Below are 19,321 nucleotides of genomic sequence, written 5' to 3' on the forward strand. Positions count from 1 at the left end.
TAACTGTACCAATTTTGTTAATGTAGGACACAAAACCTTGGTATTTGGCCAGTTCTAATTATTTAGGCTTGCTGCAATGAATCACTATTGATGGAACATATATCAGTTTTTGACATTCTGTCTGAAAAATGTATTAACAGGTATTTGAGAGCTCTTGTGATTTTACTCTTGTCTGGAGTGGAAAATAAGATGATGATTGAAAACATGTTAGCAAACTTAAAAAAACACAAAAAACCAAAACCCGCTCATCTGAAGACACTCATCTAAAACACAGTATTTGGGACTCTTCCTAGATATACAGCCAAGTTTGCTTACACCAAATGGATTCTTACCAATTGCGTCACAATGTATTTGTAATGAGCAAAACAGGACAGCAAGTTACGTTCTCACACTGTTATTTAGTCCATCCCCATTTATCAAATATTTCAATAGAACAAAGTCCCTACCAAGCCCTGTTGGGTATAATTAATGACATATGTCATTAATTATACACGATTTTGACCGCATATACATTTTTTCAACCAAAAATGTATGTATACACAACAGGATAGATACAGCCCATAAATATAACTGAAAGCTGAAAACAAATGTAGTATTTTATAATGACATCTGTTCTAAGAATAAATAATTCTGTAAATTCACCACATATATTTAAAAACAATACAGTCTTTGCTCTTTATAGGTTAGGAGTCTGAATAGCTTTATCATCTCACCTTCATTGTCGCAGTCTTGCATTGAAAGCCATATTTGATCTACCAGACCAACTCCTTTTACTTCACCATGAACTGGAATGGAATGCATTATCATTAATGCAATTGTCAAGAGTTTGGTTTGCAATTGCCAATACTCTTTTATTTTAATATTTCTTCACCAATTGCTTTATTTTCCATCCTACTCTGCAGGAGAGAAAACATCAATTGCTATACTTCTAGATTATTCCCAGTTCACATTTTTCACAGTTACCTATCTACAGCATGAGGAGGGCTGTCTCTATTAACTAACACATTTTGGACCGGACTCAGACACAGCTTTTACATGTGTTTTAGAGCTAAGAAATGTGCATGGCTTAAAAATATTTACAAAAAAAATGTAATATCTTGCTTTATGATAAACAGTAAGGAGATATTCTTCACTTATTGTATATCCTTGGCCTGCAAAGATGAACTTAATGTACAGATAGCCCACACTGAAGTCAAGGTCAATACTTAGTCATACTGCATGGAGCACTTTTTGCTCAGGGTTTATGTTTTTTATCTGGGGGGTTTTGCTTTTTCTGGGGATAATATACAGACAAAAACCTGATTCATTAACAGCCAAGTCAGTAATTCACTGCATTAAAGAATCCTCAGAAGACCTAACATCAAAATGGCTCTACTCCTTACTCCCAGTACTGAAATAAACCTCTAACCAGCTTGCATTGCCTAAAGCTTCTGCAAGTTGCGCTCTGTTGTGCCAGAGATCCTGGTGTTCCCTTGCTGCTTCCTGTAAGACAGGAGGTATCAATGTATCAAAACAACAGGTTTCCATGTCTCCTCCCTTTCTAGTCCAAGGTAACAATGAACATAAAAGATTTGCAAATTCAAGACTCTCTATCCTGAGCTTTTAGGTACCAGTACTCTTTCCAACATGAAAAAATGAACTTCATGTGCAAAAGCAATGGATCTGTGGCCAGCAAACCTGGACATACATTACAAACTCAATGTAGGGACAAACATCTAAATATAAAAAACATATAAAAGCAAACCCCAGACAAATGGCAGGGTCAACTTAAATCATCTACTTAAATTATACCACTTGAAAATTTGTGTAGCTGCACATTTATATATATACGTATATACAAATTCCCTCCAACATATTTTACATGAATCACTGAACAGTTTTTTTCCTGGAAATTGTATTAACATTAAGGTACTAGTCCCACACAAGAAAGCAATAGAAATAAATTTTCTATTATTAGCATTTTGTGAACAGCATAAAATCAACAGAATATATAAAAAACTGATTTGACCGACATTAAATATGATGTTAGTAGAATGAGCAAAGTGAACTGCGGACATTCTTTGACTGATTAGGGATTACAACCCACAGCAAATTTGGATCCATTGTGTTCAACAAACATTGTGTTCATAATATTCTAGAATAAAGTTGACCTCCAGGAGCTCACTCCTGTAATTATTATAATAACTTTGAATTCTGTCATGACTTCAGACTTTTACCCTGTCCAAATTTTCCTGAAGAGCAGGAAAAGGAAGGATGCTCTAAATTTTGTTATTTTTCAGCCAACATAAAAATTACACTGGACCAACTTTTTTAGCTCCTACAAATACATCCAGCTCATTTTACTCAAGTTAACAGATCTTAAATATCTTTTCTAAATAATTAAAAACTACAGAATTTTAATTTCAAAAAGCAGACCCTGTTAAGCAATATGATGTCTATGTGAAAACTGAAGCATGTAAGCAGCCTTGCTTGCCTCTAGACAAAGCATCAAACCTGCATTTTAGCAGCCTATTCAGAAAAGAAAAGCTTGTCTGAGAGAATACTCTAACAGGATGACAAACAAAAGATACTAAGATTTCTGTATTTGTGACTGACTGCTTATGATATTTCTCAAAACAGGAAAGCTGTTTTACACAACAAAGGTTTCCACCCCCATTAGAGGAACATTGTTTTCTTTCCTGCAATTAAAATACTGAATCTGGTACTCCCCTTAGGATTTACAATATAACTTCAGGAAGTGAGGTTACTTACTGAGTATGTAACAAGTTTACTTAGTCTACACTGAACCAATTTCTAAGTAAAGCGAAAAAATATACCAAAAAATGTATCAAAAAAAAGTACACAAAACCCTATTTTTTAAATATATCTTTCATTTGCAGTTCTGGAAAACAAATTGCCAAAACACATTAAGAAGTATCATCACCCACGCAGTGGAAACATCTTTTCCTTTGCAAAGACAGAAACTCAATTTTCTCAAACTCAATTCTGTTTTACAAATTTTGCAAAATGAAGTATCTGAAATATGCTATCCCACTTTTTCACAGCCTTCCTGTCCATAATACGACCACAGGATTACTGGGGATAGGAAGGGAGGGGAAAATTTCCTTTCATGACTGACACGAATCCATTCACAAGCACATCACCCCTATACTTGGATCAGGGCAGAGACCTGCCCTGTAATAATATGGCTTTCTGTCCAAGCCTGACTATGCTAAGAGTTATTGATGACAACCTTGAATAAACTAGTAATTAAATCCTGCAAAACACTCCCATGGTTGGGCAAGGGTTGTGAGAAGGACAGAGACCAAGCAGCAGTTGTGACCTTGAAAGAAAAGTATTGATCAGATTTTCCGTTGTGAAAGGAAGGAGGGAAAAATGAAACCAAGCATCCTGAATCATTAATGAGCTCCCACAGGGTGCTCCTAACTCCAGTTTTTCACATATCCAAGTGGATCTTTCCTCAGGCTTCCTCAAAAACAGCACATTTACAAACTATTCATGAACAGAAACTGCAAATTCATTCAAGACAACATTAAGTACCTCTAGGCAACAACTCAAAGGTGTCACTTTTTTGTGTGCTTTAGACTGTGTAATACATAACACCATATATGTTATATATATTTTTAAATAAACATATGTATATGTGTGTTTATACGTATTATGTTCATTATTGTGAGCAACTAAAAGATGTTACTGATTGACTGTGCCACTACCTAGGTTTTCATTAGTACCCACTGAAGCAGAATATGATTTACCAGTCTAGATCTTTCCTAAGACTGAAAGGTCTTTGAGCATACTTTCTACTAGGGATATCCATTTGGACGGAAAAAAGAAGTGGTTTGCTGTTTTGTTTCTTTTTTTTTTTTTAAAAAAAAGTTCTTCATAGAATGGAAGGAAATAAAATTATGTGAAAAGTTGTAATTTGTGTGGCAAGAAAAATCCAGGTAACTGCTGTTTTGTATTGCACCAAAGCAATACAGAAGCATGAATGGGCAGCAGAAAGCCAACCACTAGATGAGATACAGGAAGGTGTATGATAATTTTCTCCTTATTTATCTCACATTTCACTACATACTCCTTCATAGTGAGTTTTCCCTCCTCAATACATTCTTCAGTTTTTATTCTGAAGTCTCCTTTCCTACAAATTGTCTCCAATAGCTTTAATTTGGGTAGGTCCAACTACTGTGCTACTTACTGCAACACAAAGAAAGCCTCCTCCTTCAGTCTTGGCTCATCTAGCAGTCTACTGAAAATCATTCTCTATTAATGTATTTCTACAGAGAAGTCATAACTTAGGTTATAGAACTGCTTTTCTGATTTCAAAATGCCTTTATTAAACAAATCAACCATGTTAAAATATGGGAAAATTATTAAGCCAAGATTTTTTTAAAAATGTGATCAAACCAAGAAAACCATCCAACAGCCAAATGATCATTGACTGTAGACATCTCCTCTCAGAGAGATGCTCCTCAACAAAGAAAGGTATACCAACAAGAAGCAAATATGAAAAGATTTTTCTGTTTACCATCTGCTACAGGAAGGAATAAATGTAACAACTTCTGCCCCACTGTCACATAGCAGCGCATTGGCATAAGTCTATAGCCTGTATCTGCACAAAGGAGTGCTCAGTGATGTCAAAGACAGTGAGTTCACATGCGTAGGAAGTCGGCTATTTTCAAAATATCGATGTGATTAGTTTCCCTTTAATTGCCTGTTTAACTACCAGTATTTTCACTGTCTAGAGATCAGAAATCTTTCACAGATATACTTTCTTCTTCAAGGACAATATGGTAACATTGACAAAGGCAAGAATTACTATTATGGAATTAAATTCAGGTACCTTCTATAGTAATAGGATATAAAAAACCCACTAGAGTAACAGTGCTGCTTCTATACTTAACAATTACTGAATTAATGTCATAAAATAAAATGTTAACCATTATCTTATATAAAGTGCATAGGTGATTAAAAATTCTGTACTGAAAAATCACACTGAAAAGGAGATTATCCCTTTTGCCCTGAACTATGAAATATAACAGTTCTGCTCACCATGGAAATCCACATTTTTATATGCTAGTGAAAAAAACGTCCAAAAAAGATTAAAACATCACAGGTAAGGGAAAAGCAAGCTAGGCAATGATAAGGATACTCATTTAAGAGAGAGAGAAAGAGACGAGTGTGGATTACAGTGGCAGACTACACATGAAGGATAATGTGCAACCCTACACTATAACAAAGCCAGAAACCAATGTTAGTCCAAAACTGCAGTATGACGTCACAGTAAATTTAGCAAGAATCTGGTGATGGACAGCTTTACATCAGGTCCATCGGCATTACATGGTGCAATCAATCATAATGTTATTTTACATGTTATGTACATGTTATGTTATGTTCAGTTTACATTTTCAATCTACTACTGTCTGTTCCATAAGACACAGGTAATGAACAACGAGGTGTTCCAGTGCCATGAACTGGACAACATCTAAATGCCATATCCAAAGGTCTCTAAGACCTATGAATTACTTTTCTGATAAGAACAGAAAAAGAATATTCCAAATCAAAAGGCCATTATTAAATATCTTGTTCCCTTTACATTTCAAAAAATTACAAACCTTCACACTTTTGGTTACATAGTTGTGATCAGAACCATAGCTCTTCCGCAAACTTTGTTCAAAATCAAGGAGGAATAAAATGCAGTGGAACACTTCTCTGTAAAAAAAGTTTACAATCTTGGCTATAACTACTAGAGTCACCTAACATCAGAGAGGACCTGTAATGATTTTTAAAAACTGAGGTGCATACAATCCTATGCAGAAGTCTGTTATTTACAGACCAAGGGCAAAATTCTCCTCTTCCATGCATGCTACAAATCTAGTATCTGTGGATTTTATCACAGTGCTTATTCTGCACTGACTGGTAGCTCCTATTTCCATCAGCAGTGCTGAAAAACCAACAGGATGTGACAGCCAGGCTGGGGCAAAGACGTTTGCTCTCACTGCTGGATGAACCCTGCAGCACGCATCATCACGACACAACTAGCCATCCTTCTCATTTAACAATGCTGATCCACAGTACTAATCAGATGCTTCTGTATACACAGTTATTTGCCCTTGGTGGGTGGGAGAGGCCTCATTTTTTTTTTTGCATTCATTATTTTAACTGTACATATTGCACACACTGAAATTCATTGTATTCCTCGAAATATACAGAGAAAGTCTGGCTGCTGCTGACATTAGTTACTTTAGTCTTTGATGTATTCACATCCAACCTTGTGACTACATGTGAATAGCACAGGTCAGATTAAGTAAACCTTTGCCAACAGAGGTGTCCTGGCTAGGGGCCAGGCTGGATGCCGGTGTACAGAGCTTTGCAAAATAAGCTTTCTCATCTTCCTACCTTTATGATCCTGTAGGGGCTGTGGCACAAAAAGCCCATTTCTTCGCCCTGGCTCTCTGATTTTCAGTGTTACTGGTCTGGCTTTGGTTCATCTCCAGTTTAAACATTCTAATTTTTTTCTTTTCTGTTTTGTTTTCTTAAAAAGGCGTGCTGGAATTCATGATTACATGGACTCAGTGGGGGGCACTGCAAGAGACAGGTGACTGCAGGACACTGTTATTAGCTAACGAGCAGGACATCTCTCACAACAGAAGCACAGATTTCTTCCTCTGGTCCTACGATATTACTCTGAAACATACATACCTTCTGGTATCAAATTCCACACTAACAAACCAGCCTCGTAACTGCACAGTTTCACTGACTGCAAGAGCTTGATTTCAGGTTGGCAGCAGTTAGAGAGGAGAGAAATGCCAGCTTCCCAAGCTTTCACTCTGCTGTTGTATTGCTCAGAGCAGCTCTTGGCCCCAGTTAAGCTGACTGGACTAGGTCTGGCAGTCTTTGCATGATACCTGTGAAGGATGCATTCCCAATACTGGCCTGACCTAGAACAAACGCTTACGCTGTTGTTGTGGGACACATCATCTGGCTTTTCTCTCACTTCATCAGAGTTTGCCAGAGCTGATACTCTCCACAGCTTTCAATCCTCCTCTCTCACTGTCTTTCTCTTGCTTTGATCAGATAGGGTTACCAATTCATTTCTGTCTTCACTTCCCCACTGATTTTTTTGCTCTCCTCCATGACATCAGGGACCACCCTTTCAAAGTCAGGTTGGGACCTCCCCCATACGGACAAGAAATCACACCACCCATTTCTGTCATCCTTCCAACTGACAGAAGTTAGTTCCACTTTCCTCATCATAATTAAGCATTACATCTTCAATTTCAGTCACTTCTCCACAACTTTGGGCTCCTGTCTTAATCCCTTCCTGCTCTTCTCTTTCTACTCAGAATATAATCAATCCTTCCAGTACGAACCTGGAAAAGCCAGTGATTTTTGCCTTCTTTGGCTTGCTTTCCCTTTGTTATATGACAATGTTTTCCTTAAGTATACTACAACCTTTTGCTTCTTCCCCGTCACAGTTTTAAGAAATTCCCTTCCGGCTCACCTCTTCCAGTCTTCTCATTTGGACCTGAAGATCTCCCCTCCTAATTTCCCTTACCTCTTTTTTCACCTCCCTCGCTCTTCTCTATCACTTCTCAATTAGCCCAACTTCTCCCACAACGAAGGCAGGCTTTGATCTCGCCTTTTTTTTAAAGAAATCCCATCTGTCTCTCAAACTATTACCTGTATTTCTCTTGAGATCACTGAATTGAAAGAGGTTTACTTGGTCTTATTCTTGGACTATCAGCCCTCTGACTACAGTCTCCCTGGTCTGCATCCAAGACCTTACTCAATGTAGTCTTGACCCATGACTATATTTCCTGTTACCCTTACATAACATATCATTCACCTTCTGTGCTAAGAGTTTTGCATGACTTATGGTTCAGAGCTATTTGTTCAATCCAAACTGCCACACACTACACTTCTTTACAAAACAATCCTTGAATTCCTTACAGTCACTCTAAGAAAGAAGAAAAGAAAACATAGTTTTCTTTACAACAGAGCAGTCAAGGTGATGCTAATACAAGGAATCTCTAACCACCTGTACTACTGCTGAAGACAGACAAAAATAGACACAAAGAAGTACAAAACATTATTTCGCAGAAGAGGAAAACTGAATCTGTCAGTTGGCTGCAGGAATCATGAAAAATCATGCAAAAATCACTTATTTTTTCATCTTTAAAACTTTAGACCTGTTTTGCATGATTAGCAGCCCCTCTTAGTGAAACTAAACAACAGATCTGTCAGAGCTACAACCACATTTCCGAAGGTGATTCATAAGCAGTGAAGCCATGAAGTATTTCAAAAATTGACATATTTGGTTTTTAAGTGACTAAACTATGACTATACTGGACAAATAAAGTTCTGTTAAACAAAGCAGAAAACTATTTAATTCACACTTAGGAAGGTATTTGTCTGCCTGTAGCTGACAGGCTATACACCAATTCAAGAATGTGTAAGCATACATGAACACAAACATGAATTTACATGAACCCCTCAATCTGTGTAAAAACGATTCATCAGTTCAGGCTACAACCTATGTTCATACCTGCCATCAGACACATGCAGTTTTCTTACTGGCATTAGCAAAATAATTTTTGCTGTATCTTTTGTGCTTTACACACACACCAGTCAATGCAGTCAGGTACATCTGGCGTGCAGCAAAGGGCACCCTCTGAAATTTCAGTTCCTTGAACTCACTCTTCCATAACTTTTTTGTAGTTAAGACTCACCTAGGAGAATTGGTCCTGCCCATATCTCATCCAGAGCAGGTTCAGGAGAGACCTTATTAGCTGGAGCTCTTTTCTGTTGGCTTTTTTTAAGTCCTCCCATGTTGGCTGGAAGCAGTATTCCAGCAGAACACTGATATTTCATTCCCTATTTAAGAAGCTATTTAAGAACCACTCTAAGTTGCCTCCCTCATCCAGAGGCCAGTGTGTTACCGTGCCAAGGTTAATTGAGGAGTTAAAGGCCAAGATTAAGTTCCACCTGTTCTCTGGGAGGATTTAGTTTCCCATGCTACCATAAAGATGCTTCCTAGATGCACATGGAAGCTGACACAGCCAACCGCAGGACCTCTGCCTGCTGCACTTCTCTCTCCAAAGAAATGCTAACCCCCATCAATCTAAATGAGTCCAATTCCCATCTACACTCATTTACTAACAGGGTAGTATAAAGAGGCCATTGTGTAAAAAAGAGTCAGGCTCACTGACCTTTTTTTTTTTTTTTAAATGAAGGATGCCATCAGCATACCAACATCTTTAGATACCAATGAACCATTCTATGCAGCCCACTTCCTCCTCCCTTTTCCAAAACCTCCCCACTTACCAAGGACACTACTTTGGTTTTAAACATTAAGACAGCTCTTTGACTAGGTAACAGTAATAAACAATTCTGAAGTCTCCACTGTAGATTAGGTTCTTTTTTTTTCCCCTCACACTGAAGCAAAACAAACTGGTGACCAAGTTGTTGAACTGAAAAAAAAAATTCAGTTAAAGCATTGCCATAATATTGCTCGCTGTTCTGAATGCATTTTCAGAATTGTAACAGAGAGGAAAGGTTATCAGTAGTCAGCTGCAAAGGAATGAGGTGGAAAAAGACAGGGTATCTAACCAGCTAACTCTGAAGTATCTAATTAAAATCTAAGTAAACTTGGGAGTTAGGACAGCTGGAAGAGGCACTGGGAAACTCTCAGAAGCTCTATGCCTCACACTTAAAAGGCAAGTAATAAATGACAGGAATTAATCTAGTGTGCACAAATTATGGGAGCTCAGTGGCAAAGAGATGATTGTTCCAAGGCCAGCTGGTGTACGCAACAGTGCACATGAACGTCCTTTTTGTACAAGTAGTGGTCAGTGAGAACAGTGCCCAGCTTTATACTTTATGCAATCAAAGCACCTGTTTGTAGAAACATAGCTTGTACTTAACAAAAATGTCGTCCTAGCTGCCGGGAGCAAGTTAAAGTTTGTGAAAGTTACATCGCTGCAGTACCTAAGCACTTAAATGCCAGGCGATGTCCTTGCGATTAACAGTGAATGCCTATTGTGGCACAAACATTTTTCAAAGACACAGTTGGGTCACAGCCAATTGCGTAAAGACTGCAAACACACGGTAGGAATTCCTCTCTCTTTGGCACCAGGAGGGTACGACTGTCAGCCCAGAGCTAACACCAGCAACACCAGCACTGCGCTAGATTGCTGCCACAGAAGGAAAGCACATGAAGGCAGAATAAGACGGTCTCATCCTTCTCCCAGGAACATCAGCTCCTCACAATTCAAATCTGGCACATTTAGGCCTGAATCATGAAACTGAACAGACACTTCCAGTCCCTGCAGGAACACACAGACCCTGACCGGAGCTCAGGAACTGTCCAAACACACCAAAGGGAAAAGCAGGGGTTCAAAGTATCCAAGTCTCTCTGTGGCCTCAGGACAGTATGATCCAACAGCCTGAAAGCATAAACCCTCCTCAATTTCTCTGTTGGTTTGCTATCATGCTCCTCTTGTGCATGGCATGTAGCCATTGCCATGTGCAAGATCCAGGTATAGGCTGCTTTGCCAAGGAGCAAAACGAAGAAGAATGTTTCCTCTGGTTCCTCTGCACTCATGCTAGGTCATTTGGTAAATTGGTGAATTGCACCCTAAACCAACTACAAGAAATTCCAAACTACTACTTTGCTAAAATAAAGCCATGTGTACTTATTTTATACTCTCTTTACCAAAGTAACAGGGTGCTTAAGAGACAGAGAGAAGGAAACTTTCTCTCCCTTGCCAGCCTTCCTGTATGCAGCACGCACAGAACGCAAGAACAGCCATGTTGGTCCAACCAAATGAACATCTATTGCCCTGTCTCTGACAGGGGCCAAAAGAATCTGCCTGAGGTATCATGTAAGCACAGAACAAGCACATAGTCACATTTATCCAGAATACCTTTGCAGCCCAAAGATTTCATGTGTCAGAGGTGATGCCTTTGTGCTTAATAGCTCTATCGCTCAAACTCACAGCCTCTGGGCAGGGAACAGGCCCTGTGCCATTCACGTGGCTCACAACCTGCACCCACAGGGCACATGAGGTTTACTGCGTCACTGGCAGGTTGCACGACTTCTTCTGATGGCAGCAGAATACCCTGCATTAATGTTTGCCTGGAGCACACAGGGAGAGGCCACTGCAAGAGCAGCTGGAATGCATGAGCTTCAGGCACCATGAGAAGCAGTTACAATACCTGCCTAGCTGGCAAGCTGGCATTCAGAAGCACAGAAAAAGAGAAATTTAGCAGAAGAGGCTATCTACCACTCTCCAAAGTGACTGAGGGCTGTGAGAGCTTACAGAAAACGTCCAAGAGGATGGCAATGGGCAGAAATATTTAGCTGATGGTAGCCACAAACACAGAACTGGACGGCTGGTTTTCATTTGACTCTCAGCAGATAGAGAGGCACTCAACAAATAAGCAACTACATCAGAGCCAGCTGAAGACCTAAAACATGGCCTGCTCTTAGTACATACCCCCACATGCTCTAGGAAAAGGACAGATAACAGTGCAGCTCTAGAGGTCATGGGAGGGAACGCTGCAATTGCCCTCTACAAAAAAATTAAGGGATGTAAAGAAATTCTGGTTCAGACACTACTGTGGGAAAACGAGTATTTCTGAGAGGCACATTTCTGCTGCTGCCTACTACAAATCACAGACATGTAACTTTTTGAAAGGGCACAAACAGAGAGAGATTAGGCCACAAGCCTTTTTTGGAAGCCCTTCAGTAACAACCATTTCAGCTGTGGCCACCAGCTCCTGTGCCTGAGTGCTCTCAGGTGAAACAAAGGATTATAGTAACTCAATTCACTGATTTTTAGGGACTGTTTCTCTCCAAGTTTGAATTACCCAAGTCTTCCTACCAGAGCCAAAGTTAAAATTTCTCCTACTTTACAAGGCCATATAGGGCACTGTCTTCTTGTTGGAACCGGCCCTGTCAAATGTGAAGGCAAATCCATGAACACAGGCATTCCTCAGAGGGTTACAAATGAACTCCTCCAGTTGCAGATGCTTTCGTGTACTCCCTGCAGGGCAGCTGTGTCAATGCAGAGATTGTGCCATGACTGTAGGCTATCTTCTTCCCCCTTGTGTTAGTCTGTGACGATGATGCATTTAAAATCTAAAAGGGATCTGAGGGAAAACGTCTGAGTTCTCAGATATGCCAGCTCTGTATTATCATACCATGAATGCTTAGAGTGGGCAAGAAGGAAAGGGGCTGGTAGAGGGAGGAGGACCACAGTCAGACTGGTTGGCCAAACCGCCAGGAAGAAGTGACAAATTCTTTGTCATCTATCAGGGGCACATGAAGGACTTTTTACAAACACTTCTTGCATGTTTGCATTACTCCACTTTGTGACCCAGGGCATTCACCTACACTGAGCAGCTGAAGAAACAGTGACATTAACTTTTAACACTAAGAATAAAACTGACCTAGAATGGTTACTAAAAAGTTTGTCCACTTTATTTATAAAGGACCCTGTTACATTGCTCCCATCTGATGCCTTTTTTAAGAAGCTCCAAAAAATTGAACAGAACAAAACAGAAAGATTCTCAATTGTGCCTTAATTTTTTTAAAAAAAAAATCTCAAAGAAACAAGACTGATCTCATTTTGCTAGATCTGGTTTCTCATTTCCATACTGGAAGTGACATCAGTTCTTACTGGTTTCTGGTACTGGCAAAGTGAACAGCATTAAATGTGACAAAACATGGCAGAAGACAAAAATTAAAAGGGCAATTCTGATTTTTTATGTAGGATACAGAACAGGTGTTAGGAGAAAACAGGCTTTGAGGGTAGCACAAAAAGCTACTTTGAAACAGAGAAGACCATTCTTATTTCACCTCATCAGTCATTTATGAGAAAAAAGGCATTATTTATAATATATTATTCTGATCCTTACACTGGATTATCATCCATGCTGAGGGCTGAATATAGCTCTAATGTTTTACGTAAATAAATGTGAAGGGCTAAAACAGTGGCCACTGTGAGACAGAGAGGCACACTTATATCACACCAGTGAGGAAGCACTGGGGAGGTACAGTATCTCCAGGAAGAGAACAACTGAAAACAGCTATGAGTCACTTTGAAAAGGTGTGTTCAGCTACCCCCATAACCTTGGGGTGGCAGCGGTGGGCTGCATCAACAGCTAATATACAAAGCTGCTCACAGGTTATAGGTATCCTGGGAGATCATAACCATGGGTCAAGTGTGTGTGTGTGTGTGAAAAAGGGATTTAAGAATGATCCATTCATCCAAATACAACAATCTTATTTGAACTTTTGCCCAGAATTGAAATAAAACCTAAAGTTTTCCTTTTACTAGATATTCAAGCAGCTTGGCTACCCTTTGTCTTAATTTTTCTTAATACCTGTGAACTTTTGTACGTCCTCATTTCTTCCTAAGAAGCAAGAGCATTGCTACAACAATGCCTTTACAGCACTTCTTGTTCATTCTGAAAGAAGAAATGCCATGAACCTGGCAAAAAAAATCTATTCTTGATGCTTTTTCCAAAGATTCAGAGCCAAAGAATGTAATATGCCATGAGACTGTCCAAAAATACCAAAGGCATCTTCAGATGCATTAAAGGAAGCTGCTGGTAAAAGGCTACTCCTGTGTGGTTTTGCAAAATCGAGCAAGAACGAACAAGCAGTTTGCCTGATTTGGGGAAAGTTCAAATAAGCATCAGAAAACTTTAAAAATCATATTCAATCTCTGAGGAGTCTTTGTTTGTGGAGCTTTTTTAGACACACACATTTGCCTGGAACATACTTAAATGATTCTTCGTTTCTTGTGATTCCATCCATGCTACTTCAAAAGACACAGCTCCACTGCAGGAAGCAGAACAACAACAGCTGTAAGGAGAGTTACAGCACAGTGGTATGTGCCAGCCAGGCTCTGAGCCCATGGTGAATCTCCCCCTGTTGTGCAAAATTCAATACTGAATGCTTTTACAGGAATGAAACAAAAAAGGGCACTCCAACTGTACTAAGATCTCTGGTATCTGCTAACAGAATTGCTAAGTAGTTAACATGTCCAGACATTTAAAAACAAAACTTTATGAAGCAGAGTAATGGTATTATCTACTATTCAGAACAAGTACAGGTTTTGTCCCAAGCTCAGGAAAAAAGAAAAAAAAGGTTCAAAATTCAGATCCGTTAACAAAAATCAATGCAACTCAATCAGGGGAGGAATCGTCCATCAGTCTCTGAAAGCTGAGGAACACAAATGGAGGGAAACTCACATAAAATAGAACAGGTATTGTAAAAGGAGCGGAGCAAAGCACTAAGCAACACATACTTGTAATCCCCAGTGGTGTTATTCAACTGAGACTCACATACCTGAGCCAAATAATTTCCCTGAAAAAGATGTTGCTGTACCATATGTGATCTACTGCATATGGTCTACTGTAACCTTTCAGTATTTCCCTGTTTTCACAATTAAGCCAGTATTCAAAGGCAACACAAAACAACTCAGACAGCATCTTTGTCTACATCCACATGACACCTTTACGTACCCATTTTGTTCCTCTGCAGTGTGAATCAACTTGTCCAGTGACAGGACAAGCAGCAATGGGCACAAACTGAAATAGAGGAAATTTAATTTAAATGTAAGGAAAACTGTACTGTAAGGGTGACTGAACACGGGCACGCATTGCCCAGAGAGGTTGTGAAGTCTCCATCCTTGGAGATACTCAATCCTAGCTGGCCACTGCATCCATTATTAGTCTCATTTCTCTTCAGTCTCTTTACATTTCATCTCTAAGCTGTCCTCTACTCAGTATCTCCTTAGTTCTCCAGTTCATCTCACTTCACGCACACCACATACATGTGTACTCCTTCATCCCATCACCTGCTTGTACACTTCTTTCTGGGGGAGTTGGAATGGAATATAACAGGTACTTGTTTACACTTGCTTTCCATATATTTTCAGTAGTAACAGCCAAGAGCCCTCAGATAACTTTCCTGTGTTAATACCCATCAGTATAGTACTGTGAGTCATGAAAAGCTCTCAGCAAGTTAGTAACCCCTTTTCTGCCTCAAACATTACAACTGAGTTTGAATTTTGCAGCCAATAGAGATCATAGTCAAATGTACCACCTCATCATTAAAAATTCCCCAGCTTCAGATATGATATGTCTCCCTAAATCCTTTTTTATATATGGGGCATATCATCCACTGCCTTGTTCCTACTACAGAACCAGAGCTACGTTCCTCTCTTATATCTTGCACTTTAGGATCAGTCTCAGGAAAACTAGTAGCAGACAGAAACAGAAAGCTGAGACCTAGAGACCAAATTTTATATAAATAATAACAATGGAAAGCTATAAATGCCTAACAGTATGTTCTGATAGAGTGACATAGCCCCAAAACAATGCTTTAAGAGACATCTCTTAATTGGAACACAAGAGAATGGCAGCTTAAATGTTTTAAGATCTTTGTAAAATTCTTTACACAAAATTACTTTCACGGATCAGTTCACAGGAGCGCTCATTCTTTGAAACACTTGTAGCGATTTGTTTCTTCAGTGTAAAATACTTAGAACCATTAATAACTTTATCTTCCAAATGTTCATGTGATAAGTAAATATTACTGCCCCCATTATAGAAGTAATGCACCTGAGACAATTTGTATGATCGGCTCACAACTGCAGGGACTGGAATCCCAATGTCAAACAATAAAAATAGCTTCTTGTGTGTGGTTCAGATGAGCAATATCATCATTGCCTTTACATGTTTACTCACTAAAAATACTGCAGATTTGAGCACATTCATTTTTTTCTACACCTTATCTTATGACACTGACTCACGTGAATTAATCCCTCTTTCATATTCTGCTCATTGACTAAATAATGAAATGTTCTAAAGACATTAAAGGATCGACGCCCACAGAATTGGCATTTGGGTAGGTACAACACAGCACAAAATCACTTCCATAGGTACAAATGGAAACTCAAAAAGTTCAGGATTTCAGTGACTTGATGAAGGTCAAGCAGTAAGCATGTTCCCAAGCTACAATCTGATCTTCCTAATTATCTGGCAAACACGGCAAAATTGCCCAGGAAGCCCTCACTGCAAGCTTATTGCAGATCACTTTGAACATCAGATCTATTTGCAAACTGCAGGTCTTTGCTGAAGATGCAAAGCTTTTATTTTGTACCTGGTTTAGAATTAAAAGGAGTAAAAGCTCTTCCAGTCTAACTGCGTTTCATTCTTCTCCTAGACTATAAGCAACCCAATTGCTTAAAAGCAAGACGTGATAATGCATGAGTTCCCCTATCAGTACTTCAAACCACTCACTTAGAGTCAACTAAACTCTCCAAATTTAACTTTTCAATCACAAATGTGAATGAAGCTGGGTATGTTTTGAAGTCCCTTGCAATCACCCCACCTCTCACAATAATGTGAAGTAAAATGTATTAAAGCAGAGAATACAATGACCATTTGCTATAAGCTTACAGACAAATAAGACAGAAAAGATCTTTCCTGCTGGCCCTAAAAATATGCAAAAGCCTCAATAAATGGTCACGTTTGGTCAGAACGGTAAAGCACTCCACTCTTACCTGGACAGCACTGTATTTAAAGTCATGTAAATATGATTACTTGGGTAAATGAGGGTTAAAGACTTGAAGTCATCATGGATGCACTGTGTCAGAATGACAATACTGCTTTGTACGGAGGCTTTTATCATGCAGTTATACAGTGTTTCTTACCCAAACTAAAATACCGTAAGACAACTGAGAAATATGCTGCAACTGAAGACAAGTTCCAAGATGCCCTCTCCTGTACTGTCTTTTGGATCAAAGCTCAAAATGTAACAAGAGTTTACAAGCAAAAACAATATAGTGAATTACACACAGCGAAGAAAAAAGATTCCTTGACATTCCTGTTGGAATGACCAATGCTTTTAATTATAAAGTTTTCAAGGAAGTTCAATGCCCAGCACAAAAGTTACAAAAATCACTTGAGATAAAAAGGTTATCAAGAAGTAGGAGAAAACACCGTTTTGACTTTGGCAGGCAATATACATGGGTGTGTTCATAACTTTTAATCATCTTAGTGAAAGAACACAGCATCCTGATTGATAGTCCAAATTTTAAACTTACTCTCAAAAAATTATGACAAGAAGCTAGCAAGGGCTTGAAGGAAAGTTTTGGTGTGTTCTGTCCTAAAAGGAACACTGTTTTCTTTCTGAAATCAATCACACAATCTCGTCACCTGATCAGGGAAAGACCACACAAATTTCTGTACCCTGAATTGAACAGACTTGGAAGACCATGAAAGGGGCGAAGCATTCATGGTCAGGACCTTCTGAAGCATTACACCCAGGCTCACAGACATAAGAAGATAGCTAGCACTGCCTAAGTACAATGGGAATTTCAGACTGTTCCCTTACTTTTGCACTACTGCACACAGCTCAAAGCACTGACAGAAACTTCATACAAACATTTAAAAAACCCTCTCTCACCCCAAAGGGATTAAGTTCACATATATTTCCCTCCACTTCTGTCAGATTCTGTTTGTTAACTTCTTAAAAGACAGAAGGGACTGCTTTGGGGAGGAGCGAGTTCTCTCTCCTTTCCGGTTTTGGTAAAACCTGCAGACACTCCTGTTTATCTCTACAGTAAAGCAGCTGTGATAATACTCTTGTCCATAACCATCCACTTCCAGCTTATCTAGCAAGCAAGGAGCACTAAGGATATTGTATTGTTGCAGGAATACCTTTAGCACCCTGTGCTAAAATTTACTGCAGTTCAAATCAGCAGAAGTGTTTTCATCCTTCTAAATTCATTAACTATTTCAAACTTTATCCACTGATTTATCTTCCATCAGTTTCATTCATACCGTTCATGCTTAGTGGCATGTTACTATATTAACAATTGAAAACTATGTATCATTGGCTTGGTTATGCTGCAACTAATTGTTTACATTTATTTTTCAGCACAGGAGGTAGAATAAAACAGGACTAGAATTATTCTTCCACAAAACCTCTTATGGAGTTCACAAACCTTCCCCTGCCCTCTTTACTCCAGTTCCCTTGTTACTTTTCAGTTTCATAGGATGGTTAGTTGGAGTCAGAAATACCCACAAAATGGTAAAAGCTGTCTTGGCAGCCTCCAGTGAATTCCCACCATAAGCACTTTCACATCCTCCAGCAAGCAGCAAGCCAAGGTGTTTCATAAGACCAACCTACAAATCTTAATGAGTACATTTAAGAAATTAACTGAAGTTTTCACCATTTATGCTGCAGCATCTTACAATGGTCTAAAAACATCACCTCCAGATTCAAGCAACCAAAAGCAGCTTTTCACACAAAGTTGGTATCAACAGACCCTGTATAAGAAGTTTAAAATGTTTAAAATGTACACAAGCAGAAAAATAGAGAGAATTGTTCACCTGTTACTCTGATGAATTTTGCAATGTAAGTCTGGAATTCTACCACAACATGAGAGTTTATCCACAGAGTAGAAAGAACAGTATTGGTTTTTTTGTACTAATCCTATTTTAAGTCTCTTCCAGCACAGATCACAGACCAGTTCTGTATTAATACTGAAATTAATCATCAGAACCTGTTACTTTCCCTAGGACAGAGTGAAAAGAAGCAAGGCAAGAATTCAAACAATTGCTTCATACAGTGCAACGCAACTTCAACTAGAATCCAGAATATCACAAACAAAACGTTTTTGTTTTGTTAATGGCGATGAAGGATTGCTTTGCTTGTCCTCCTTACCTGCAAAAACACGCTATTACTGCAATTTGGAAAGGTAACTGAGTGAAATGAACATATCCCAAGTTGTCTGCTCACCTTATATATACAAAATGAAGGGAGAAGTCAAAAGGTGGACTAAGTTCTTTTTACACAGCTCTTTGACAGATCTTGATAAGAGATTGATCAGTATTGCCAAAGTACTGGAAGTTCTCAGAGGACCTGGTGCTCCCTATCACATGAACTGGACTATTTTCTGCTCACTACAGTAATGAAAAGAAGACAGAGAGGGCATGTGAGCTCTGTGGCTCTTCAGCATATGCAGTGCTTCCAGGTACAGGCAGCTCTGATGAAGCACAGCTCAGACACAACTGCCCATTCCACATATCTTTCAGGAGATGCTATCACTGTCAGCCCCACACTCCAAACATGCTCAAGCTCTTTAAGCGCAAAGAGTCATCAAGGACAAAGTCTAAGAAGTGGGCAGATGATGCCCATGCAAAAGATGTGATAAACTGGCATTTAAAACTATAAGGCATAACACAGTGTCTTCAAGACTTCAAGACGCCTGCTATGAACCCAAATGGGGTGAAAATT

The 19,321-nt window shown here is 39.1% G+C and overlaps 1 protein-coding gene across 6 annotated transcripts in view; it reads right to left on the minus strand.

Moving 5' to 3' along the window:
* Nucleotides 1-19,321, minus strand: part of NTRK2 (neurotrophic receptor tyrosine kinase 2) — a 209,081-nt gene that overhangs the window by 126,928 nt on the left and 62,832 nt on the right. For 2 of the 6 annotated variants that reach the window (XM_074855448.1, XM_074855445.1), the window contains exon 12: nucleotides 714-785. The exons of the other annotated variants lie outside the window; for them this stretch is intronic. In XM_074855448.1, coding sequence (XP_074711549.1) covers nucleotides 714-785 — 72 coding nt within the window. The remainder of the gene's footprint in view (nucleotides 1-713; nucleotides 786-19,321) is intronic. 6 annotated transcript variants of the gene reach the window in all.

This window comes from Strix uralensis, chromosome Z (genome assembly GCF_047716275.1).
Source record: "Strix uralensis isolate ZFMK-TIS-50842 chromosome Z, bStrUra1, whole genome shotgun sequence".
Classification (NCBI taxonomy): domain Eukaryota; kingdom Metazoa; phylum Chordata; class Aves; order Strigiformes; family Strigidae; genus Strix; species Strix uralensis.